We start from the raw sequence: 27,034 nt of genomic DNA, 5'->3' as shown, positions 1-27,034 counted from the left end.
AGTCAAATAATTACTTGGTAATATATAAATTTCTACATATCACTTTTTTTTTTAAGTTTTCTTTCTAAAAGAAAGGGGAAAAAAATCTAATTGGTAAAGTCATCAACCTGTTAAAAGAGTATTCCACCGTCAGAATGTAGGGTGTGTGGAAAGAAATGGTAGGTTACCAATGCTGGAATCTAGACGTGGGGAACTTCTGCCCCTGTGCTCCCATTCATTCACAAGGCAAAGTAGTACCCGGTAGCATTCCTCACAGAGAGACTTTCTCTCTGTTTTACTTCCGGTCTAATTACAGGACTAATTGCCTCGGCACCTCCATTTTCCTTGGAGAATTGTGTATAACCTTACTAATGCAGCCACACATTCTGCCTAACCTAAACTTCTAGGACTGAAACCAATATTGCTTAATCTTCCATTTATAGAAATTATAGCAAGAAAGAAAATAAAGTTTACTAGCAGTGAATAAGGAAATACATGCCATTTCTAAGCACTGATTCTACTGTTACTGTACGTCCATTACAGAGACAAATCAGTGACTACAAAGTGACATAAGACCTCAATCTTGAAGGATGTCAGTCTTCTTTGCAGCCACAAATGATGTTACTGTGCAAGCCACAAATGATGTTTAGTAACTATCAACAGCTATGACTGGTGACACAGGCCACGCAAGAGGTTGAAGCAGGAAGACAGCAATTCCCAGGCCAATCTGGGTACAGAGCAAGGCCCAGACAGGCTGGGCAATTAATAAGCTTCTATCTCAACCACACATTTTAGTTAACAATTCATTACCATTTCTTAATTTAGGATTAGGAACCTTATTTAAGTAAATTTTAATTGTGAGCTGCCATAAGTGCTTAAGGAGAATTATTTTCAAATGTATACAGTTCTTTAACATAATATTTCCCTAAAGTTAGTAAATAAGGTTTTATAGTACTCTAAAAATAAAATTAATATTTTAATAACTTCTGTTAAGCCTGATTGAGACTCTAAAAACAGTAAACTAAATGGTATTTCAACTTAATAAAAAATGAATTGTTAAAGGAAACATGATAAATTGGTCTTAACATAATTAAAAGATGGAATTTTCTTCATATAATGCCATCTTGTAAAGCAAATATACAAACTGTTCCTGTGGTCTACACAGTAATTGTTGACAACTTTTTAATTATTTTTATCAGATTCATGTTCTTCAAAGCACACAGAAAAGTCTTTATAAACGTAAGCAATAAAAATGAACCTTTTTTGCTGCATAAGCACATGGATGGTTTACTTTATGAACGCAATCCCTGTCCATTACCTGGGAAGTTCTCACACAACACTTCTATTGGTGTGGCTCGTTTTGTGTCTCCAATTTTCTGATACCTCTCTTTTAATGTGTCAGCCTGAAGGAGGAAAGAAGAGTACAACAATGTGGTGTTTTAACAACTATGTAGTTATAGCAAAGGGCCTAAATACACATTAAGATGTTGTGAGCTCCAATAAAGAAATACAAGAAACCCAATTACCTTTAAGCCTTGCCAAGGAAGACTGCCTCTCAGGAAGTACATGAACATGTGGCCTAAGGCTTCTAAATCATCTCTTCTACTCTGCTCTGAAACACAAGAGGAGGAATGTGACATTTCACTCTCATCTACCAGTAAGATATACAAATGGAGAATAACTACTTCTAAGTTTACTATGTGAGTGTAAAATATGTGTTTGCTATATATAAACAATGAAATCATATGTAAACTCCTTTTACAGATTGTCATCTTTAAAGTATGCCATATAATATCTATTCACGGAAATAGAGGCCAATAGAAAAGAGGTTTAATGGTCAAACTGAGTCTCTCTGTATCTTATAACCCCATCTCAAGAGTAATAATACAACATGCTAATGGTTCTGAGAAACAATACAGTTTAAAGTGTATAATTCTCTGAAAGCCTGAATTTCCTAAACATAGATAAACACAAAATACATAGCATATAAATGACTGACACTAACAAACTAAGAATCTGGAAGCACATAAATATTTTAGTATGCTGTCACTGATATTAAATTGAGATTTCTTGATTTTTAAAATAATACAAAGATGCTAACAAACAAGAAATGCTTTTAAAAAGTGAAGCACACAAGCTATGTTTCCCAAATTAGCCACGTTACTTTCTGTTATTCTAAATAATGCTCAATGGTTTTAGAAAAGCAAACTTTCTGAGTACTGACCCACAGTAAGATGAAACGGATGAATTTCTACCCTGTGTTCCCACAGCATTTGCTTCGGTTTACAAAGACCGTGTACTTACACTGTCCTCAGTACCTGTCTGTCACCTAGACGACATGTCAGAGGAGCTAGCTCACTGGCTCACAGGCCAGGAAAGGCCAGCAGAGAGCACACCCTGGATGCTCAGGTTCTGGGAGTCGTAAAGGGACAGTAATATAACGAAAGCATTATCTACAAACTCCACAAGGGAACTAAAAGCATTTTGGAAACTTTTAAAAGCTCAAAGAAGCCAGCCTCCTGTTGATAGCTGACTCCTCTTACACAGTGGAGCAGAAGTTATGTGCACTTTAAACGCTTACTAGGTGGCACTGAAGTATAGTCAGGTTTGATAATTCCTGGAAGGAAAAGCTCTGCTTGCTGTAATAAAATATACCCTTGACACCATACCTGCATAACTGTCACCACAATCAAGACGTTTCCCAGAGACTCCAAATAGCTCAGCTATCAATGTCCCTTTCCTCTGCCAACCTCTAGCCTCAGGACCCCACTTAACTCCTTGTCATTATAGATTAGATTTCATTTTCATACAGTATAGATTATACAGTACAGATTCATATCTGGATTCTTTCCCTCAGCATATTTTCATGGTTCGCCCGTAATGCTCCCTGCATCAAGAGATCACTATTTTTCATGAGGACAGCCACCTAATTCACCTTAGTAGGCTGCAGTCTGAGGCCTCCCTGCCGAGGGAAGGAGAGAATGATGTACATCCTGAATCTCTGAGTGACCACTGGTTTTCAGTCACCCTGAGGAAATCCTAAGGTCTATCACAACATCATATGGCGTGTGTACTCAGCTTTGTAAGACACTTCTGAAGTATACTGAGAAAGGTTGTATGCCATTTCAGATCTCCACCAGCAATATTAGATGGCCGGTTATTTCAGAATGTAATACTGTCACTCTTTTATGTCTTACCCAGGTAGGTATTTATGACATGTAAGCTTACAGTGGAGGGACAGTATCTTACTGAAGACTGATGGTCTTGGACTTCTTCATTCATGAACTGCACATGTGTGTGCTGTGTTTTCATCAAGTCTAATTTGTTACCATTTTTTTTCCGTTATTATTCACACTGACTTATTTGTAATTCAAAAAAATCTCTGACTACACTTGAGACCACAGATTTTTCTCCTATTTTTCTAACTATAGATTTTATAGTTTGGGTTCTTATATTAAAATCTATTATACACTTGAAATAAATTATTTTTGCTTTAGGTATGGAATAAAATAATAGTTCCATTTTTTTTTGTTTGTTAATAATGACATCTGGCTATACTACTTTTTGATAAGACTTTCCCTGTCACCAAAACTGTTTCTGCATTATTCTCAAAACTCAGCTGACCATCTATGTTCAAATGACTATCTATGTTCAAATTCTGGACTTTATATTCCAACCCCTTATCCTTCTTTAGATCAATACTACACAAAATAAGTAGGGCATCGGCGGGGGGTGGAGGGGAGAGGTTGATATTTGAAGAGGCCAATGACCAGAAAACAGAAATTCAACAGGAAAAACTAACAAAAGAAAAATTGATCACTTAAAAGCTTCAATAAAATAATTAATCCTCTTACTAGACTTAAAAAAATAAAAAGCACAAATTAATAGTAATGGAAACAACAGAGGGGCATTAGACTAGATCTTACAGATCTTGAATAAACTGATTTTTTAAAAAAAAATCTGAACTTAGCTGGGTGGTGGGAGCACACACCTTTAATTGCAACACTTGGAATGCAGAGACAGGAAGATCCACATGAGTTCCTGAGGACAGCCAGAGCTATAAAGAGAAACTCCTTCTTAAAAATCATAAAAAGAAAACATCACGCCAACTCAACTGAGATGAAAGAGACAAATACTTTGCAAGATTTACTGAACTGCCTCAAGACAAAATAAGAGTTCTAGGCCAATAAAAGAAACTTAAACTTTAAACCATGAACTGAAAAGATGGTTCAGTGGATAAAGTACTTGCCATGCAAGTATAAGGACCAGAGTTCAGAGCCCCAGGAGCCACATAAAGCTGGATGTTGTACCATGAATCTGTAATCCCAGCTTGCCAATGGTGAGATGGAATGACCTGAGAAGAATCCTTGAAGTTTCCAGGCCAACTAAGTTGACCTATGCAACAATGGACAACTAGAAACCCTGTCTCAAGCATGAAAGTTTGTCTATGCTCTGACCTTCACATACATGTGGGGCCACCATGTACTGTTGGGTAGCAGTTTCCTCTGACACCTTCCTTCCATGAGACGAGAAAGGACTTCACGACAATTGAGAGTTAAAAAAACTTTGTCATTTGTCTAGGAAAGCTGACATTTGCAAGAGTCTCCAGAGTTCCACCAGAGTGATAGAATCAGTAAACAACCACTGGAGAAGACACTGGTCAGCTAAGTCATAGAAGTCTCTCAAACCTGTTTCTCAGCCTTGAAGCTATGCAGAAAGCTCCAGGGATACTGCTTCATGAGTCATCGCCTGTACTGGAGTGGGCTTTTTGATCATACAGGTGCTTTTGAGTCATCCTGCTTCTGACACTAATTTCTCACACATACTCCTGTTAGTAGCACCAACAACAGCTCACTGGTTCACCACAGTGGACTTCAGTGCAACTGTTAACTTTAATCTTTTGTATGTTTGCTTTCTGGGATGAGCATACATGTATAAGTGTTTAAATAATCTGTGCCCTGGTATATCTTGTATATACATGCATGTATATACATACATGCTCACACACATACAAAACACACACACACACACAATACACACACAAAAGTTTTTTAAACTAATTAAAACATTTTAATACATTTTAAACCTTATCTAAATATGAGGCATGCCTAGTATATTCTACTAAATGCAAAGGTATCAGATCAACAAAACTTAAAAAAAAGTTCTCAACTCATATCAACCTGTTGTCAGGATGTGACTGCATAAAGTCACTGCACTTCATAGGGTATCCCTCATAAACAAGCATAAAATCCTTAAGAAGCTAATGTTCCTTGACAAAGTAATTATTACCCTTAGAAAATAAGGTTGATTTAACTTTCAAAGGTAGATCTATGGGAACTGGGGAGATAGCTCAGTGGGTAAGAGGGTTGCTCTGTAAGCAAGAGGCAGAGTCTGTATGTATTCCCAACAAGTACATAAGAAGTTAGAAATGGAGGCCACTGCCTGTAACCCCAGGACTTGGAGGCAGAAACTAGCAGTTCCCAAGACCTTGTGTGCTAAAAAGTAAAAAGGCAAGTGGCCAATCCCATGAGAACTTTTGAGGCAATAAAGCAAGCCCTGATGTCATGCTCTGGCCTCCATGTTTCCTTAATACTTGCATTCATATACAATTCACACTGACTGGCTGGCACACACACACACATACACACACACACACACACCCCTAACTAAAATTTATAAGATATAAATTGTTCAATTATCAGAAATATTAAAAGTATTTGAAAAATCTAGTATACATTCATCATAAAAATTCTCAGCAAGCGCTGGGGGGATGTCTTAGTGACTGAACGTTTCCTAGGTTGCACAAGGCACAAAAGCTTGACCCTCAGCACCACACAATATTATTTTAAATAAAAACTCAACAAAGTGAATTATAGGAATTTCTTTATCCTAAGGAAAAAATACTATGAAAATCTGAACATTCTTTTGTCTTTGTTTTTTTCATTCACTTTCTCTTCTGTGGTTCTTAGGATTCCCCCCAGGCCTGGGGGGCACCTGATGGGCATTCCAGACCTGGGCTAAGCTCCCAGGCAGGGCACTGTCTCCAGTGTTTCCCTTCTTGTTTGTTTCTCACTTGAGACCAGTTCTCATGAACTCTGCCAAAATGGCCTTGAAGACAGGCCTTGACTTTGTGACCTCACTGTCTCAGACCCACTGTGCCTTGGATTCTACTCCTGGAGCCACGAGGCCTGGCCTACGTAAATTTAAAGAGCTGTTTCTTTTATTCTTTCCAAAACCCAGAAAAAAAAAAAAAGGTCAAATTCACCAACATATAAGAGAGTATATGAGTGTGTGTGTGCATGTGCGCTCGCACATTTAAGTAAAATAGCATATAATTACAAAGACTTGAAAGAACCGATTCCCTTGAGTTGTCCTCTGGCCTTCCAAATGCAGGCAGTAACATGAGCACCCCAACAGCCTCCCACACACATATGCAAAATAAATGGGTGGGACACATACACACATACTAATATATATAATCTTAGCCTCAGAATAGGGTTCTTTGTTAAAGAAACACCACAAAAAGCCATTTCTATTCCATCGGAGTACTTTAGTTACCATAGTGTCAACAAAAATGATCATAAAGTTATCTCGCCTGCATCACTCCATCAAAGGACAGTATTGGATTCATAATCTACAAAGCATTATAAATTCAAGCCATAAGCAGAGGCTAGTAAAGTAAGCCCACTACTAAAATTCAATCCAAAACCTCTTCTACCTTCATAATTGCTTTCTTTGTGTTCTTTTACCAACTGACACCTGGAAATAAATGTCACCAAGTGGGAAGTAATACAACTTACAAGAAAGCTTTCTCTTTGAAATAGAGTAACTAAGGCACACACCAAGTCTGTAAGAGTTCTATTACATGAAAAAGATCCCTCACAGGTTATCAAGTGCTTATTAAATCCTGTTCGCATTTTTCTAAAGCATTTAACTGAATAGGCCTGTTTAAAAATCGGTATTTCCCTCAAAGTCATGATTATGTAATTTTTAAAGGATTAAAAGCAGAGATTTAAGTACAGTTAAATTTCTTTTAAATGAATTCAAAGAAATTTAAGCTATATAATTAAACTCTTACTCATTAGAAATATTATGTGTTACATATGCATAACCTATTTTCTGAGCCTCATATACATCCATGTGCCATATATCAGATGTTTCAAAGTTATAACTTCACTGAAAGCAGAAACTATTACCTCCTATCTGGAGCGTGCGCTCAGAAAGGTTAAATAACTACCAGAACTTAACAGGACAGGGATCTACATACATTCATCAATTTGTTCACTTGGAAAAACCTAACAATGAAATCAAGTTGGCTGCAAACCTTCTGCAATGCTTTTTTATTAAAAATTCAATATTACATTGCTCCATTTAGATATGATAGTACTATTCAATTATCTGTAATTGTCCATATCAATTAAAATTTAATTTTAACTAGAAAGACTTTTTTTCATGAACTCAAATTTATCTATTTCAACACAGAATACGCTAAAGACCACATTTAAAAGTAGGAATCTATTATATATGTATATATTATCAAAAATAGAATTACTGCATTTCTTACTAAAACACAACAAAGGCATACTGATAAGAGAACTTCGAGAATAAAAACACCTCAAGAGAATATATTCTTTGTAAATAGAAAAAAAAATCTATTTATAAGTAGAGGTTGTATATAGGGGCTGGAAAGCTGGATCAATGGTTAAGAGAACTTGTTGTTCTCCTAAAAAACCTGAGTTCGATTCCTAGCACCAGACTGGGAAACTTACAACCACCTGTCATTTCAGCTCCGGGACCTTCTTCTGGCCCCACAAACAACTTCCTTGTATGTAGGAACTCCTATGCAAACACATATACATACACATATTTTAAAAAGAAAAGAAAATCTGTTTTAGATGGCTTTATTTAATATTTCCTTATAAAATGTTTTAGTAGTTTTCTCAAATCCACAATACCCAGAAATACATTTGCCACAACATTCACTGAGCTCACACTCTTTCAAATTACAAAATAAAAATGAGATTTGGTATTTTTGCAATGACAATACAAGGGCAGGGCATGAGATTACATGCCTGTAATCCCAGCATTCAGAAGGCTAAGGCAGGAGAGTGCTTAATTCACGCCCAGCCTGATAAACACAACTGAGTTCCAAGTCACCCTGGGCTCCCGGGAAGGTGGGTTCCACACCACACTGGTAGACAGAAAGACCCACCTCAACGTAAAAGAAACAAAACAATCATGAGCACAGTGTGCAGTTCCACTTCCCTCAGCCCTCATCTCTCATCCAGACACACAGCCCAACACCATCACAAACATCTATAACATGGAGATTTCTCTCTGAGAAGAAAGAATCCAGTGCAGAGTCACTTAATTCAAGTTCTTTCTGGAATTTCTCTCAATTTAGATGTAATTCAGTAAGCCTGGCTTCTAAGTTAATAGGAAAAAAAAAAATCAAATTAAGGGAAAAGCCAGGTGCTATAGCTAGGAACTACATACATGTAAGATGGAAAGTGAGACTAAACTGATAGACTAAAATAAAAAACCTCCCAAAACTAGAATTAAATATATTCTAAGCTTATTTGTGTGTGTGTGGGGGGGGGGGGGAGGATGAATACTTCAGTAAGATTTTTAAAAAGGGAGAAAAGTGATCCAAGAAATAAAAAATGAGCCTCAACTTTGGACCTGAGGGGGTTCAAAGCCCCAGTGTAGGGGAATGCCAGGACAGGAGACAGGAGTGGGTAGATGGTGGGAGAGAACCCTCATAGAGGTAGGGGAAGGGGGATTGGATAGGGGGTTTCCAAAGGGGAGACCTGGAAAGGGGAAAACATTGAAATATAAATAAAGAAAAATATCCAATAAAGAAAAGAAAAAAATGAGCCTCAAAGCCACTGACAACAATTTTTAAAAACTATTCAAAAGTAGACATCTGACTAGAGCTAACATAAAACAACTCATCTTCAAAATACCATGAAGCAGCAGCAGCAGCAGGCAGTGGTTTCATTTAGTGGGCAATGGAATCCCTATCTGTCGCACAGCTTTCTGAAGATGTCACTTTGGACAGTGACGTGAGCAAAGATATAAGCTAACCACTGCATTTGTCGTCTGAGCATAAATAACCTCATGTCATGTTAAGATCAACAGATATTAGGAGACTAAAAATGAAAGACTATATGCAATGTGATTTTTACACTATCCATCTATAATATGCTGGAAACATCTCTTTCTGACTAAATCCTGACTAAATCTGATGCCTCAACAGTAATCACCAAAGGTCTAGGTATATAGTTCAATGCTTGCCTAGCAGATTCAAGGCCCTGAGTTTGACCCTCCAACATTTGAAAAACAAAGGAGAGCAGGGGGAGGGGAGAGGAGGGGAGAGGGAGGGGGAGGGGAGGGAGGGGAGAGGGAGGGGAGGTGGAGAGGGAGGTGAGGGGAAGAGGGAGAGGAAGAGGGAGGAGAGGGGAAGAGAAGGGGAGGGGAGGGAGGAGGGGAGGGAGGAGGGGAGGAGGGGAGGGGGGAGGGAAGGGGAGGAAGGAAGGAAAGAACAGGATGGAAAGGAAAGAAAGGAGACAGGATGAGGAAGGAAGGGGGATTGTTAAAAACTAGGTAAAACTGTGAAGGCTTCAGTTAGACACAAAAATTAAAATTACGTTTTCTCTGTTCACCCTTCCTTCCTTCTTTTCTTTTTCTTTCTTTCTTGGTTCCTTCCTCTTCGCCAAATCCCATATTTCAAATTCAACAAATATGAGATACTCATGTCACAAACGTCACCAACTCATAGAATATACAGAACGCACTCAAACATCACTGAACTCTTATTAGTTCATATTAGGAATTTATGTGATCTGGCAAACAAACACTTCCTCTATCAATATTACCCATCTACATTAGACTAAGTAGATCTTTGTAAACTAAATCTTGATAGTTTGTGTTGTTTATAGATTCCTACAACAGTTAAATGCCACTTCGCCAACCTCTGAAGGTCTTTCCCAACAATGATTAATAACTCACTTTGCCCGTTGTTCTACAAATAGAAACCTGCTACATATACCATTGTTCACAGAAAAAACATTAGCCTATAGGGAAGTTGTGACCTCATGTCTTACAATAAAATAGTTGTGAGGTGTTGTTAGTTATTTTGAAATAGTCTGTAACAACTCCCGTGAAAGGAAAATTTCTCATAGACAATGCACATGCAAATATGGGTGTGACCTCATTTTTAAGAGGCTACCCAATTGTGTTTTAAATCTGTCACGATAGTTTGCTATTGTAAAGATTTACCAAAAATATTACCTGAATAAAAGTTGTCTTTTATCATCTTATGTTTCACATTTTTTCACACATTTCGAATGTGTACCATAAGCCTAGCATCAGGCAGGCTGTCAGCAACAATGCCCAAGACTAATGAACTCAGAACTGAGTAGCAGAGCAGAGACACCCAGTCTGTAATAAGGAAGTCTGAGGAGAGCTGGAAGTTGGATTAGACAGCTTTTGTGGTCCTGCCCACATCTTATTGTGTACTTTAAGCAATGACGACCTACAAAACATTGTTGCACATTCCTGGCTAGTCCTTCTGATTACGACAATAGGAACAGAATCTAAAAGCAGAAAACCAAGTCTGTGCTTCCGCTGATATAAGCACACAGAATGATTTCAGAAAAACTTACTGTAAATACAATGTAAGAATGATTTTAAGAGAAATACAAACACAACTCAGTGTGAACAAACGTACCATGAATAAAACCTCAACCAAGATCTCACCTTATACCAAAAAAAAAAAAAAAAAAACCCCTAAATCTAGATAAGTCACAGATATAAGAAACCAAAAGCACAAGGCTCCTAAGAGAATGAGCTGCAGGTTATGCAGTGTAGATATTTGCTGATACATTATATACCTAAATATTTTTGCCTTATCTAACATAAATTTTGTTTCTGTCTTGTAAAGAACACTGAAAATTAATTAAATATTCTATGTAGTAGGCTTGCTTCACCAAAGTGTCATTTAGCAATTCTGAAGCTATTTTCTGAGTAGCCTGGCTTTCAAACACTACATAAGAAAGTAGTGATGAGCAGACTTCTCAATATTAGCCAAAGAAACTAAGAAGGGAAACAAATAGCGGTAGGGTATACTACTTTATAGTAAACAGACCCAAAACTCACAAGTACCAGAACAATCTTGAGCCTTTGCTAGAAATGTAATTAGTGTGTGCATTTGTATGCTTATAGGCTATTTTTCTCTGTGTACAGATACATATACATTTCCCAGACCCTAGAGGTAATACCAAAACATAGCAAGAAGACACCCATTTAATACTATCATTTAAGAGACCAGAACATCTTATTGGCATGACGCCTATAGACCTGGAATAGAGAAACTACAAAACCAGCAAGTGCTCCAAGAATGCTCTGAACATTGTCAGGAGGAGCCTGCTTTGAATGAGCAACCAGTGGCCAAATGGGAGAGCCTCTGAGCAGCAAAGTAAACAATGGCGGCCATGGATTTACTAAATAATTCAAACTAAGAGAGCCAGAGTCTGCACAGATACAAGTCAGGAGCTGGGTAAAAAGTCAAGTTTGTGATGTCAGCTTATCAGCTACTAAATGTGCAAGGAACAACAGACAGAGAAAAATCAATACGTGGTAAATCTACTAGGTAAAAATCTATTAAAGAGCCTTTCAGGTGGCACATGCCTGCAATCCTGGAATGTGAGAGGCCAAACAAAGAAGACTTCAAGCTGTAGGGTAGTCTAAGCTATGAAGCTACACCCTATCTCAAAAAGAGAAACAACAACAACAACTTAAATAAAATGTTTGCATAATTTCAAATATCTACCTATAACATACTTTTTAGTTACCAAGGGAACATTCACTTTCCTGGAGAAACCCAACAGACATCACCTAATTAAGTGACTAGATCCAACTGGGACCAATTACACTAACTGACTCCTGACAGAATACAAGAACACAAGCTTCTCCATAGATGTGAGTTAAACATGCATTCCAATATCTAATCATAAAAAAATAGATGACCCAAACTGAGAATATTTGTAAAAATTACTTTTGCTCCTAAAAAATTATTAAGATTAAGACCTAAAGGAGAAGAAGTATTCCTGGTTTTTAATAGAGACGAAACCTATGTAATGAATTGTCCCAATTAGATCCTGAATAATAAAAAAAAAAAAAGACATAAAACATACTCTATAGTTGATATTTTATTCTTTATACACATAGAAAATATATTTTTAAAGTTAATAACTTGTCCAAAGTCATAACTGCTAGGAAAAAATACTCTATCTAGAAGCCAGCTCTGCCTGCCTTTACAATCTCAATAAAAATATTCACATGCACTGAATTCAGTTAAAATTGGCATTGCCTCATATTATTTAATAGGAATACTTAAATGGATCCCTCAGTTCTATAAAAGGTTGGACATTCCAAGTTACCATAGAAAACATTTCCCCTGGACCAGACCTTATTCTCATAGTATTATCTAACTATAAGTGAAAGAAAACCATAGGTATATGGTGAGTGAAAATTACAATACATGCTATTTTAATTTGCAAACACTGACTCACGGTAGCAAACCAACTCACACTGCTGCCATGGCTATGGACCCAAACTCCCACACTTAGGGCATGTTCACATACCTTTTCCTAGATGTGTGTTTATGCTCATGTATCTGGCGGTTCCGGTAAGGCTTTTGTGTTCTCTGTATGGTATATGTTTCTTTGTCTCTGGATCAATATATTCCTTTGCCAAACCAAAATCTATGATATGAATGACTTGCTGGGCTTTGTTTCCTGGCCGTCCTATTAAGAAGTTCTCAGGCTTCACATCTCTGTATATCAAGTTCTTTGAGTGGACATACTCCATACGAGAAATCTTAGTGGGAAAAGAGAAAAGCATTTTTATTTTAGATGTTCACTAACATACAAAATCATGATAAAACCAAGACAGAACTTTCACAATACGAATAATAATAAACAATTAAAAATTGTTTTAAGCCTTTAAAGTTAACATGGTGTGAGTCTTTAGTTCCTCAATGAACACACACCCATTTATGACTTTAGTCTTTGCTGTTACAGACACAGATAAATGAAAGTGTCTGAATTTTAGGAATGCATTTCCTATCAGTAAATCAAACTTAATCACCATTTTCAGAGGATGCTAGACTACAAAGATGAAAAACTTTAAGGCCTAAAAATAAAGATCTCAAATTTGAAACTAAAGACACACTCATAAAGTTAAGTTTATTCTTCCTCAGTTCAACAATCAGGCAATTTTTATAATAAAAACTCAAGAATGTAATTTTATCTTTAAAAAAAATTAGCACGAAAAAATTAACATCATTTAGTATTTTTTTTCAAAATGGATTCTGCCCCCCTCCCCACCGCCCACAATATTAAACACTTTAAAATCTTGAAAATGGAAATTTTTGAATTCCAACTATAGTAACAAAATACAATTATATTAACCATTTGTCAGATTCTCAAATGTTTACCATACAAAATAGCTAAACAGAACATTAGATATAAGGTAACTCTTCCATTGGTGACAAGTCTGATTAACAATGCCATATCAGCATACAGTACATTGGTTATTCTAGTCTGTTTATTAACAAACTGTGGCTCACAGTCCCAAGACATCAAGGTCACAAAAAATTTTAATGCAGTTTTTAATAGTTGTGTGTTACTTTATAACTATTCATAATTTATCCCATTCATCCTGTTAGTTCTACACCATAGGGTATTTCTCATTATTTTACAATTTTATCTATTAGTGTATATAATATTATAAGTAATCTAAGTTATTTTCAATATAAATCTGTAGAAGTGGAATTAATAATGAAGTGAATGAAAACAATTTCAAACATCTGCAGTACACTTATATTAGCATTTACATCAAACTGTTTAAAAATTATCTCAACTGTTTTCTCATAGGTTCCCTGATATTTAAATACTGAAGTATATCTCTCATCTGCTTGTTTCTTCCTTTATTAGGTCATTAATGTCAACTTCCAAGATTAAGAACTCTGTTTCTGAGGTTTCGAAGTTTTCATCTTATGCAAGAAAAGAGTATTAGAAAAACCTTAACCTAGAAATGAGCATTCTGTCCTTAAAGCAATTAAAATATTAATTTTTACATTCTATGCAGACTAGAAAGACACTGTAAAAAGAAAAAATAATTTCTATCATATGGTCTACATGAAAAAGTCAAAAAATCTTTAATGGAACTTTTAACTTAAATGTATGAACACTTTTACAAATGTTACAGGTGACAACATATTTAATACCAGGAGGCAGAGGCAGGAGGATCAGTAGTTTAAAACCAGGTTATACTACATAGGGAGTTAAGAGACCAACCCTGGTTACATGGGGAGGGAGGAAGGGAGGGATGGAGGGATGGAGGGAGGAAGGGAGGAAGGGAGGGAGGGAGGAAGGGAGGAAGGGAGGCAGGCAGGCAGACTGAGGACTGGAGCAAGAGAGTGAAGGAGTGGGAGGAGACTGTAACCAAAGAACTAAGCAGTTGTCCAAACAACTGCCCCTGCTCCACTTACCAGCTGTATAGCTATCATGAGAACTGTTTTAAGAGAAAATGTTCTATCACAGAGGTCAAACAAATCCTCCAAACTCGGTCCCAGCAGTTCCAGCACCATCGCGTTGTATTTACCACAAGGGCCAAAATAGTAAACTTGAGGTATACCATCTAGGAAAAAAGAAAAAGCTATTTAATAATTTCATCATTTTAAGGACTAAGCCTTTTCCCCAGAAAACCAGTAAACAAGGATTTAAAATTTTCTACTTTTAAGCACCTTAACAGTAAATTAAATTTCCCAGAAATACACTAAACATTTCTGATGCAAGCTCCTTCTCTAAACCCAGTCCTTGATGGTCACATGGTAGGCCAGCTGCACCTGTGCAGAAGCCGTGTCACTGAGCTTTAGCCTTACATTTCTATAGACAACAGAAAAGATCCTATTTTTACTGAACAAGGCAGTCACTGTGTCTTTATGAACTCCATGATTGGCATTCTGCAAAATCAACACAAATATCTTCCTTAGGTGTGGGGAAATTCATAAGATTTCATTCACCCTTATAGTTAGAGGAAGGTGTGTGGGTCATATAATGCATGCATGCATACATACACACACACACACACCCCGCACACACATGTATAATGTATGTACAGTCTCCATCAGCAGATCTTAGGTTAATCAAAAGGCAGACTGTATGTCTAGATGAGTCTAACCTTACCTCATCACCTTTAAAAAGCAGCTCAAGAGAACAAAAGTCAGAGCTTGTCCAGGTAGCCTTAAAGAAACAAGCCCCATGTTATGAAGAGATCCACAGGCCATGTGGAAAGCCTCTAAGAGCTGAAGGCCTCAATTCTATACTTATTAGAAAAAGACCTGGGGGGCGGGGGCGGCGGGCAGGGCAGGAGGAGACGAGGATATAATGCTTCGGTGTATACTACATTCACAGCCCAGACGCACACCCTGATTTTAGCACTGCTACTCTCAACAGCAGCTGAGTTCTCTGAGCTGAACTATGAAATAATGATGCTTCATGTTTTAACACACTAACAATTCATTATAAAGTTATATAAAATAACAAAAACTGAAAGTCTGACATTCATATTTTAAAAAAATAACAAATTTCCAATGGATACCTATGTACTAAATGACCTATTTACCTTAATGCCACATGTATAAATGTTTAATGGGAGAAATGAAGATTTTTTTTTTAACCACAAATACTTGTTTTCCTTCCTTTCTTTTTTTTTTTTTTTTTTTTTTTTTTTGCCTTTTGTCTTTTCATACACGGTTTAAAACAAAATCCTTTCCATTCTCTTTAATGAAGACTTTGGGAAGTGGTTAATTCTTGCTAACCCTATAAACCTGAGCACCAATTACTGTCGGGGCAGAAAAAAGAACGCTGAAGTAGAAGGCAGCACATCCCCTTCTCCTCTGCCCTGAAGTTCATCAGTGCTGCTGGGTGCCTGGGTGGCCGGGTGCCTGCCACTCGGCCTCCTGTGACTCTCAAGAGCAGCATTTTCCAAGTGTCAAGATGAATGGCACAGCATGCCAGAAGGAATGGAATGAGACAACTGCGGCAGGCACGGGGACAGAAACACGTACACGTGCACATGCTCTCCAGAGCCAGCCCGCACTGCACACGCTGCCTAGTGTCAGCAACTCTACCACAGTCACCATCATGTGTGTTAAGACTTACTAAAGCTCACTCCAACTAAAGTTCTGTTTTGACTAAAATCAATCATTTACAGTAAGAGTTTAGAGGTACAGTCAAGACCCAGAACTGCTACTGGGGTTTTCAATAGCTCTCAGCTACACAGTTTTGAAAGTTCTTCCTACAATAGTATTTTCTCCTCCACAGCACTGAAAGTTGCTAATCTCTATGTTCCCAATTTAACAATCTCTAGGAAAACATTTCACTCTAGTTTGTTCCTCTAGAGCATCAGAATTTGTCAGATCTACGACATAAAAATGAAGCGACTGCGAAGTTCCTTAATGCCAGACGACATACAAGTGGGCTTCTCTACTTCTTCCCGATTCAAAACCACATTCTCAGACTTAATGCTGTAGAGAACTGGACTCTGAACAAGTATCAAAAATTCTGGGTCACTGCACGACAGCATTTTGCTGTCAATTTTTCAATGTTTTCAAATGCTACCCAAGATGGGAAAACGCTTATGGAACATCACTCCTTACTCATTAAACAATTGTTGAGCATTGATGAGATCTTAATAGGACTGACTTAGGTATTATGCATATAAAAGCAAATAAGACACCATAACTAAAGAGTTTGGCCATAAATGCAAAGTTGGGGGTTAACATTAAAATATCCACCAATGTAACTCACTACAATAACAGGATGGGGGGGGGGGGTCATTTTATAATGCAAAAAAAAAAAACTCTAACACAACTCTCAGCATAATTTGAAACATAAGCTGTTTAAGTCCAATAAAGCAAAGCTATGATCAGCTGTAAGCCAGCACCATACTTAATGGTGAAAGACTAATGTCCACTCTAAACTCTTCAATTCAACCATGCTTTAGCAGAACAAAGAATAAAAATGAACTCCCCCACGCTAAAGTCCCATGTTACCAAATAATAGACTTCTTTATCTGACCTGTCAAGATACCAGGAAAATTCTCTAAACTGGGCTACTTTCAATCAGCATGATATTTAAGTGCCTTCTGCTTTAATCCTTACTCAAAATGATGTAACATAATTTGGCATTATGGATCAGCCATGTGTCTACTGTTTTGACTCCCCTCTATTACCTTATGAGGGAAGTAACTCGGAAATGCCTGTCTGTTTCATGTTCCTTGTTCCTGGGGGGAGGGGATCGTTTGTTTATATGTCTGTTTATCTGTTTGTTTTTGCTTTTCTCTGTGTATAAAACCACTCTTTTCTGCTTAGTACACCAAAATACTTAATTCTATTTTATGGAAATAAGTGTTTCAGATCTGTAATCCTGGCATTCTACAAAGCTGAGGCAGGAAAACCACAAGTCTATTTACAGTAAGACACTAATGTAATCTTTTGTTTCAGGTTGGTTTTCAAGACAGGTTCTCATTATATATATAGCCCTGGCTATCCTGGAATTCCTTACGCAGGCTGGCCTCCAACTCAGAGATCCACCTGCCTCTGCCTCCTCAGTGTTGGAATCCAAGGCGCACTGATGCGCCACCATACATGAGGAGAAAGCTGGGCTTAGATGGAATTTTGCTGAGTATTCATAAGGTCCTGGTCTTAATCTCTAACATGGGTTAAAACGGTCAGTTCTAAGCTAGACAGTGACTTGCGTGCCACCTGTAAGCCCAGCACTGAGGAAGAACAAGCAGGAGGGTCTGCCATTCAAGGTCTTCCTCCAATACACAGGGTTTTGAGGCCGACATGAGCTATAAGACCTGTGTCAAGAAATAAACAAAAAGGAAAAAATAAAGCCAAGTAAAATCTGTAAACTGTTGAAGCCCTATCCTTTGACAAGTACAACAAACAAAGCATCCTTGAGAATGAGTGAATGCACAGAGAAACTCTTCAAGAAAAACTGACAAAAGTGTTTCCAAGGAGGACTCCCTCCACCCAAAAACAATAAAAAAATTTAAGCAAGGGGTAATTACAATTTTATAAAAATTGTATCTACTAAGATGCCTTTAATAATTTTATAATACTTAAAAGATTATTCTGACAAAGTTCTGGTGATACTATTATGGTGCAGTATGGACAGTGAAACAGGTCAATAGGTGAAATACATTCATGTTAATAAAACAGCGTCTTCCGAAAGATTAGGAGATGCAAAATCACAGCTGGTGAAGTGAATTTTAACACACATCCTCAGGGTGAAAGCTTCAAACTTTACATTGCAACTAAACTCTAAGGAACTACCATTTTCATGGTTGGTATGGTGCCTGGTTCGAGTGTAAAATGTCCTCCCCCATATTCACCCCGAGCGTCTGTATCTGAACGCTTGGCTCCTAGTCAGGGCTGCTGCTCTAGGAGCTTTCTTCCTGAAGGGGGAGGGACTTTGGAATTCACAGTGGGATGGAGAAGACTGGGGTCAGGTTTTAGGGCTATATTACTTTCTGGTCTGTTTCTTCTGCAATGAGAAAAATAACTAATACACTATCAAAAGGGTATCCATCGTTTAAAAGCCAAATAACTCATCAAAGCTGTTTCAATATGAGGTCTGAAAACAACAGTGGCCTGTAAACAACATTGCTCTGTGAGACCATTTCTGGAAACAACCACTATTAAAATTATTTAATAAAGTCACGAGGGTGTTATTTACCTTTTTCACTCTGATTTTCTAACAAGTTAATAGTAAGTTGTTGCTTTTTTTTTTTAAGATTTATTTATTATTATATGTAAGTTCACTGTAGCTGACTTCAGACACACCAGAAGAGGGCATCAGATCTCATTACGGGTGGTTGTGAGCCACCATGTGGCTGCTGGGATTTGAACTTAGGACCTTTGGAAAACAGTAAGTTTTCCTGGACACATGCTATCACAATGAACTGAAGATATGAGAAGCTGGCTGCTTTCTATTAAACTGGATATTTAAGATATTTGCAAAACATGTGAAGCAATGACAACATTCTCATTTATCTATATTGAAAAGGAAAGTTTAGTTTGATTTTTTAAATGTTTCGACTATTACTGTAAATGACAATTTGGAAACTTTTTACTATTTAGTATTTACTTGAATTTCTTGTTGATCCAATCCAAAACAAAAGGTTCTTGAGATTCTAAAAAAAATCTTAAAGGCATAAATGACCCTCAGCAGGAAATGTCTGAGATGTGCCACCTAAAGAGACTTGGTACTGTAAGCCCTCTCATCCCAGCAACTGTAGAGGGAGAGACAGGAGGCTTTCTTAAATTTCTTCTTCTTGTTTTAGGAGCAGGTCTCATATGCTGTCCAGGATGAGTTCAAACTCGTGATTCTCCTGCCTCACACTTCTGAGTGACAGGATCATAGACATGGTTAATATGCCCGAGTAATTTGTTTGTTAATCAATGATTATGAAAAGCATGATCAGGAAACCATGAAAAAGATGAATTTTAGATATCAATGGCATTTACAGGACTTACAACATAATCAAAATTCTTTTCAAAAAGTATAATTTTAAAATCCCATACATTACAGAATCCTCCCATTCACTTCACAGCAAACAGAGCTAAATAATGTAAGACAGTGTGGCTAAGCAGATGGAAACAGGGAAAGAATAAAGGCCCTGACTTTTCACAGGACAGGATTAAGAAGGCAGAGGGGCAGCAGGAAGGAGGAGGGAGGGTTTTCTAATTTCTTAGAAGACAATACTATGAAGTTTTAATTTTAGTAGCAGCCACTGTTGCTATCACCAAAGTATTGTTTAGATCTACATAATTCAAAGAACCTCAAAAAGCCAAGTTATTCACATATAGGAAACAATGTTTCCCATATGAATATTGAAAATATTGAAAGTTATAGATTAATAATGTGGTAGACTATAGAAGTCTCTCTTTAAAGTGGAGCCAACTGGTGGCAGGAAATTCCCTGCAAAGCAGGGACATTAAACTGGAGTGCCACTAGGCACTCACTGGGAAAGAGAACATTCCATTACAAGAATACAGATGTGAATTTCATGAAGTCATTGTTTTTAATAGCTGAGTAGTACTCCATTGTGTAGATGTACAACATTTTCTGTATCCATTCTTCTGCTGAGGGACATCTGGGTTGTTTACAGCTTCTGGCTATTATAGATAAGGCTGCTATGAATATAGTGGAGCACGTGTCCTTATTACGTGGTAGAGCATCTTCTGGGTATATGCCCAGGAGTGGTATAGCTGAGTTTTCAGGTAGAACTATTTCCAATTTTCTGAGAAACTGCCAGACTGATTTCCAGAGTAGTTGTACCAGCTTGCAATTCCACAAGCAATGAAGGTGTGTTCCTCTTTCTCCACATCCTCGCCAGCATCTGCTGTCACTTGAGTGAGTGAGTTTTGTATCTTAGCCATTTTGATTGGTGTGAGGTGAAATCTCAGGGTCGCTTTGATTTGTATTTCCCTGATGACTAAGGATGTTGAATAATTCTTTAGGTGCTTCTGTGCCATTCGAGATCCCTCAGTTGAGAATTCTGTTTAGCTCTGTACCCCATTTTGAATAGGGTTATTTGGTTCTCTGGAGTCTAACTTCTTGAGTTCTTTGTATATTTTGGAAATCAGCCCTCTATTGGATGCAGGGTTGGTAAAGATCTTTCCCCAATCATGAAATCTTCAGGCAAATGGATGGAACTAGAAAATATCATCCTCAGTGAGGTAATCCAGACACAAAACGACATACATGGTATGTACACACTGGTAAGTGGATATTAGCCCAAAAGTTCAGAACACCCACGATATAACTCACAGACCATATGAAGCTTAACAAGAAGTAAAACCAAAGTATGGATGTTTCAGTCCTATTTAAAAGGGGGTACAAGGCGGCTGGAGAGATGGCTCAGCAGCTAAGAACACTGACTGCTCTTCCAAAGGTCCTGAGTTCAATTCCCAGCAACCACATGGTGGCTCATAACCGTCCATAATGAGATATGACACCCTCCTCTGGTGTATCTGAAGACAGCTACAGTGTACTTATGTATAATAATAAATAAATCTTAAAAACAAAAAAGGGGGGGAGGGTGGTACAAAATAATCAGAGGTAGGAGGGAGGGACCTGGGATCAAGAGGGGAGGAAGAGGGAAAAAATGGGGAGGTACAGGATCAGGTATGAAAAGATATAAAAGAGAAATCCAGAGGGTCAGAAAAACTAATAGATATATGTAGCATTATGGCGGGCAATAGAGGGGGTTGGGGGAGGATGGAACTGGGGGTAACCACAAGAAAGTCCCAGACGCCAAGGAAGGGAGAGGTTCCCAGGACCCAACAGGGATGACATTGATCAAAATACCCAACAGCAAAGGGGAGAGAGAATCTATAGAGATCACCTCCAGTAGATAGGCACAATCCCAGTTGAGGGATGAGGCCACCCAACCATCTCAAAATGTTTAACCAATTTTTAATTGTTCCTGTCTAAAGGAAATACAGGGACAAAAATAACAGACACTGAAGGAAAGGCCATCCAGAGGCCACCCCACCTAGGGATCGATCCCAGGTACAGACACCAAACCTAGACACTATTGCTAATGCCAAGAAGCGCTTGCTGAATGAAGCCTGGTATAGCTGTCCCCTGAGAAGCTCTGCCAGCACCTGACCAATACAGATGCAGATGCTCACAATCAACCATCAGACTGAGCCTGGGGATCCCAATGGAAGAGCTAGGAGAAGAACTGAAGGATCTGAAGGGGATTGCAAGAACAATATCAACTAACCAGATCCCCCACCCCCACCCCCAACCCCACCCCCCAGTGACTAAACCATTAACCAAAGTATACACGGAGGGATCCATGGCTCCAGTTGCGGAGGATGGCCTTATCTGACATCAGTGCGCGGGGAGGCCCTTGGTCCAGTGGAGGCTTGATGCCTCAGTGAAGCTGTGAGGCAGGAGTGGGTGGGTGGGTGGAGAAGCACCCTCATAGAGACAAACGGATGGAGGGATGGGATGGGGGTTTGCAGAGGGGAGACAGGGAAGGGGGAACAACATATGAAATGTAAATAAATAAAATAACCTATTAAAAAAAGAATACAGATGTAAAAATAATAGCCTTCTTAAGTAACAGCAATGGTAAGCTTAAAACAACTAGAAAGCAGCCAGTAGAAAGAGAAAGACTATGCTCAGTAACATTAAACAGAATATGAATAAATGCCGTAACGACAAGCATAGCACACATGGAATAATGGAATAATGAAAACAATTCAAGACAGAGCAGTAGAACTGACCAGAGAATCAAATCACTAAAGAACTGGAAATGAAAAACTCAGGAAGTTTAAAAAACAAAACAAAACAAACAAACAACAACAACAAAAAACCACACAGAAGAAAGCCTCAACATAGCGACATTTCAGATCCTGAAGACAGATAGAAAAAATGGATAGCTCAGCCAGAGGAAATAAGAAAGTGGTAAATCTAAAAAAGAGACCCAGGCACAGAACAGCCAGGAAATTTGTGACACAATGAAAAAACAAAACCTGTAAATACTAGATATAGAGGCAGAGGAAACAAAACCAGGTCAAAGGCACAGAAAATATCTTTAATAAAATTGTAGAAAAAAATTCCCCCAACCTAAAAAAAGGGATACTTATCAAGAGTACAAGAAGTATACAGAATACCAAATAAACCTGACCAGAAGCAAAACTCCCTATAAACCTAATAATCCAAACAATAATGTACAGAATAAATAAAGCAATTAAAGATTTCAAGAGAAAGAGGTCAAGTCATAGGCAGGCTCATGAAAATGACAACTAGCTTTTCAATGCAGACTTTGAAAGCCAAATGAGCCTGAATTGATGTTCTATAAGCTCTGAAAGACCCCAACACCAGCCCAGACTACTATACTCAGCAAAGCGATCACAATCAACAGAAAAAGGAAAACATTTCACAATTAAAACAAATTTAAACAATTCTGCCCTGTACCAAGCCATCTGTACAGAAGGCACTTCAGTCTGAAAAGGTTAACTACACCCAAGAGGGCACAAGAATAAATAATTCTAGAACAGTTAATCAAGAGGGGTAGAAAAGCCCATACTACCACAACAAAATAACAAGAATAAATGCTACAAATTAATAATTAACTCTGAAATCTCCAAGGAAAACGTAGTCTAACTAACTTCTGCTGCCTCCAAGAAACATATCTTAACATCAAGGGCAGACATTATCTCAGGGTAAAAGGATAGAAAAAGAGAACATTCTAAACAAAAGGATCAAAGAAACAAACAGATACAGCTACCATAATATCTGATAAATAGACTTAAAAGCAAAAGTACTCAGAAAAAATGGGGAAGGATAATATATAAAAATATGCAATATATTCAATAATACAAATTTTCAAGTTTACTAACATTACAAGGAATACTCATTTGTGTATGTTCTCAATGGAAGAAATGCAAACCGCATTATAAGAAATGAACAGCCCTACCAACTTGAATGTAAATACCTATACCTATACCTATACCTATACACATCAAGAAATTCTATTCTGGGGGCTGGAGAGATGGCTCAGCGGCTAAGAGCACTGACTGCTCTTCCAGAGGTCCTGAGTTCAATTCACAGCAACCACATCATGGCTCAAAACCATCTGTAATGGAATCCGATGCCCTCTTCTGGTGCGTCTGAAGACAGCTATAGTGCATTCAATCAATCAATCAATCAATCAATAAATCAATAAATAAATAAATAAATAAATTCTATTAAATCTGGGGAACAATATATCCTACTACAGAAAAGTCATTCAAGTAAAATCATTACAATTAGAAGAAATGAAATACATAAAAGTAGCACTCTGAAAACCTTCAATATGAAGACAATTATTGTGTGTTATGTGACATATAAGTAGAATGTTTTACCATAAATATTTTGCCAATGGCAAAAATCTCTATTCCCCCTGAAATTCAAGAACTTCATATAAAAGTATGAGTATTTTACTTGTATTACCTGCTCTTAAGAAGTTACTACAAATCTGATGGCTTAAAACTGATTGCATTACACCTTAGAGGCCAGTGTTCCAAACCAGTTTCATGAGGCTGTATCAAGGTAGGGCCAGACTTCCTTTACAGACTCTAGGGAGAACCCAGGGGCCTCCCTCCCGATCTCAGAGCTGCAGGCATTCCTGGGTTCATTCACATCACTCCATGAGCACACTCTTTTCTGTATATGTCAAACGTCTCTGCCTTTCTAATAAGGACACTTGCATTTTGCATTTAGAGCTTGCCCAGATAGCATCCAGGATAATCCTGCAAATTCATACATCTGCCATATGTGAATTTGGGCTCCAGGAATTACCATGTGCATATATTTATAGATCCATTTTATACCCATCATAACACCAGTAAATACTGCTGAAAAGGCTAACACTATGGATAAAATTTGCAAGATTAAATTAATTTTGTCACAATGTTCTCTATGACCATCACATTCATTTTTTTTTTAAGGACTATTAAGTAAAACAGCATCCTTTGGCAGTTATAACAATGACTCCTCCTGGGCTAAGGAGGTAGTTCAGCAGTAAAGGCATTTTCCACCATGCCTAACAACCTGAGTTTAGATCCCAGGACACACAGGTGGAGAGAGAGAACCGACTGCAACAAGACCCCACCCTCCACATGTGCAGCACCATGCACATCACCTGGAGCTGCAGTTGCAGGCGGATGCTCGCCTCCTGACACATGTGCCAGGAGCTCCTGTCTTCTGAAAGAGCAGGAAGCACTCAACTACTGAAACATACCTTCAGCCCCAATTTAAAAAAAAAATAAAGAAATGATTCTGTAATCAAATTTAAAATATTATATCTTGAAACTAAAGAATTATTATAACAATTTGTGTTATTACAATTTTTAAAATTCATATAACCTACCTCCAGATCCTAACTGCTTATAGAATCTGTATTCCAAATGCAGCTGTGGTGCTCTGGATTTCATGGGCTCCTAGGCAAACAATTCAATAAACAAAACGCACTTCAGTTAAAAGAAAACTACTAGGTTATAATTCCAAATGTTTAAACATATATACACTCTCATATTTTACTAGTTATCTCTATATCTTAAGATCCATATAAAATTAACATTGTGATGCTCAATGTTCAATAAATTTATACCATCTACAAACATATGTAGAATAGGTATTTTGCCAGAATACTATCAAAAGAACCAACAGAATTTTTAAAAAAGTAATTAAATTAGAAACAGTTTTCTGCAACAAAAGATAAACACAACAACAACAAAAACAAGAGACTAAGGGAAGTAAAAGGTTAGCAGGAAAACTATGAAGATGCATTGTGAGGGGAGAGTAGGAATGATACGTTATTAGATATCTGACAACATAGTGAGAAGGCACTGGATGGGAAGAGGGCAGTGGTGATCACAAGCAACACCCAGACTCAAGAATGAGAAGCCCAAGAATGAATGAATATGTGTGTGTATGTATGTATGTATACACACACACACATATATACACATACACTTATACACACACACACACACACACACATATATACACACATATTACATACATATATGAATGAAACTTACTGGAAACTTAGTATAAAAGGATTACTTCTAGAAAGCAGTAAGCTTAGCAATACAGAGCAATAGTTAAAAGCACAGAGATTGAAACCAAATTATACTTTGTTTGAACCCTTGATTTCCCACTTCACTAGCTATGAGACATTTGGACAGTTAGCTAAGCTTTCTGTATACTGCAGTTCCTCATCTGTAATTTAGGGTTAAAATTCTTTATGGTTCCTCCTTCTCAATATACAGAACTAAACTAGTCACTAAGACCTGCTTTCAAAATATCAAAGAGTGCCTTTACCTCACCAAAATACAGAAATGAGGTATGTCTAAAATATATAGACATAACATTTTCAAGTGACTATCTTTATAGTTGGTTGTAAACAAAATTACACCTTACCTATTGCACTGAGATATAATAAAACATCAAACCACACACATGGAAATCAGTAAACCAAGGACCAAAATGTAAAACATTTTCTGACCTTCCAATAAATATAGAGAGAATATGGCTATAAATCCTACCTCAAAATAGAAAAGTAAAAACGTTGCCAATTACCCTAAATCATGAGAAAACTGTGTGTATGTAATGCTGATCACAGCACGTAAAAAGAAAAGGCTGGGTGTGGAGGTGCACGCCTGTACTCCTAGCACTTGCAAAGTGGCAGCAAGAAGATCCATTTCAAGCTGCATAGCAAAGTCAAGGCCAGCCTGGGCTATAAGAAACCCTGCCTAAAAAGGCAGTCAGATTAAAGGAGGGGGGGGGGGGGGGGCGTCCTATATGCAGTCCATAGAGAGAGGCTGGACGATGACATGATTTGTTTTACTTACTAAGTCACCAGTGATAGGCACAGAACAAACAAGTTCTAAATCTGAAAATAACAGGACGTAAGGGTTCTACCTGGTGAATTAACTAGACAGGGAGCAATTAACCTAGCAGTGGCTGCTGTCTCACACAGGATATACTGTCTACACATAGATCTGTTCATTAAGGCCACTACATCACTAGTACAGAACACCACACATTTCTATCCTGGCATCCAACTCCAATGCCATTCAAGGGGCTAGAACATGGAAAAAAAGAACAATTCCAAACAAAATCAAAATGCCCATTCAAATATTGTACAATTCCTGTATGCTGAGTCTCTCTTCTATGAGTCCTATATACTAACTTGCCTCATCTGCTTAAATTGGCTTTCCATTTAGCCTTTAAAAATTATTTAATGCAGTGATTCATAACTGGTCAAAGTCTTGAGAATAAATATGATTGAGTGTTCAGCTGTAAATAGGACATGGCCATCAATTCCCCATATCCCCTTCATTCCTGCAACCTCAAGGAATATACCCTTCCTGAAGAAGGGACAGAGAGAACTGCAGTCAGAGGAGGGA

General features: G+C 37.7%; 1 protein-coding gene across 9 annotated transcripts in view; it reads right to left on the bottom strand.

The window, feature by feature from the left end:
* The window catches only part of Csnk1g3 (casein kinase 1, gamma 3), a 93,603-nt gene that overhangs the window by 24,025 nt on the left and 42,544 nt on the right, over nucleotides 1–27,034 (bottom strand). For all 9 annotated transcript variants that reach the window (XM_006526230.2, XM_006526233.2, XM_006526232.2 and 6 more), the window contains exons 4-8: nucleotides 24,991–25,060; nucleotides 14,537–14,685; nucleotides 12,627–12,861; nucleotides 1,506–1,591; nucleotides 1,298–1,382 (exon numbers count right to left, since the gene is read on the bottom strand). In XM_006526230.2, the coding sequence (XP_006526293.1) occupies nucleotides 1,298–1,382; nucleotides 1,506–1,591; nucleotides 12,627–12,861; nucleotides 14,537–14,685; nucleotides 24,991–25,060 (625 nt within the window). The remainder of the gene's footprint in view (nucleotides 1–1,297; nucleotides 1,383–1,505; nucleotides 1,592–12,626; nucleotides 12,862–14,536; nucleotides 14,686–24,990; nucleotides 25,061–27,034) is intronic.

The sequence above is a fragment of the Mus musculus genome, chromosome 18, assembly GCF_000001635.26.
Source record: "Mus musculus strain C57BL/6J chromosome 18, GRCm38.p6 C57BL/6J".
NCBI classification, from domain to species: domain Eukaryota; kingdom Metazoa; phylum Chordata; class Mammalia; order Rodentia; family Muridae; genus Mus; species Mus musculus.
The sequence above is the reverse complement of the archived record's forward strand: the minus strand, read 5'-3'. Positions and strand labels throughout refer to the sequence as shown.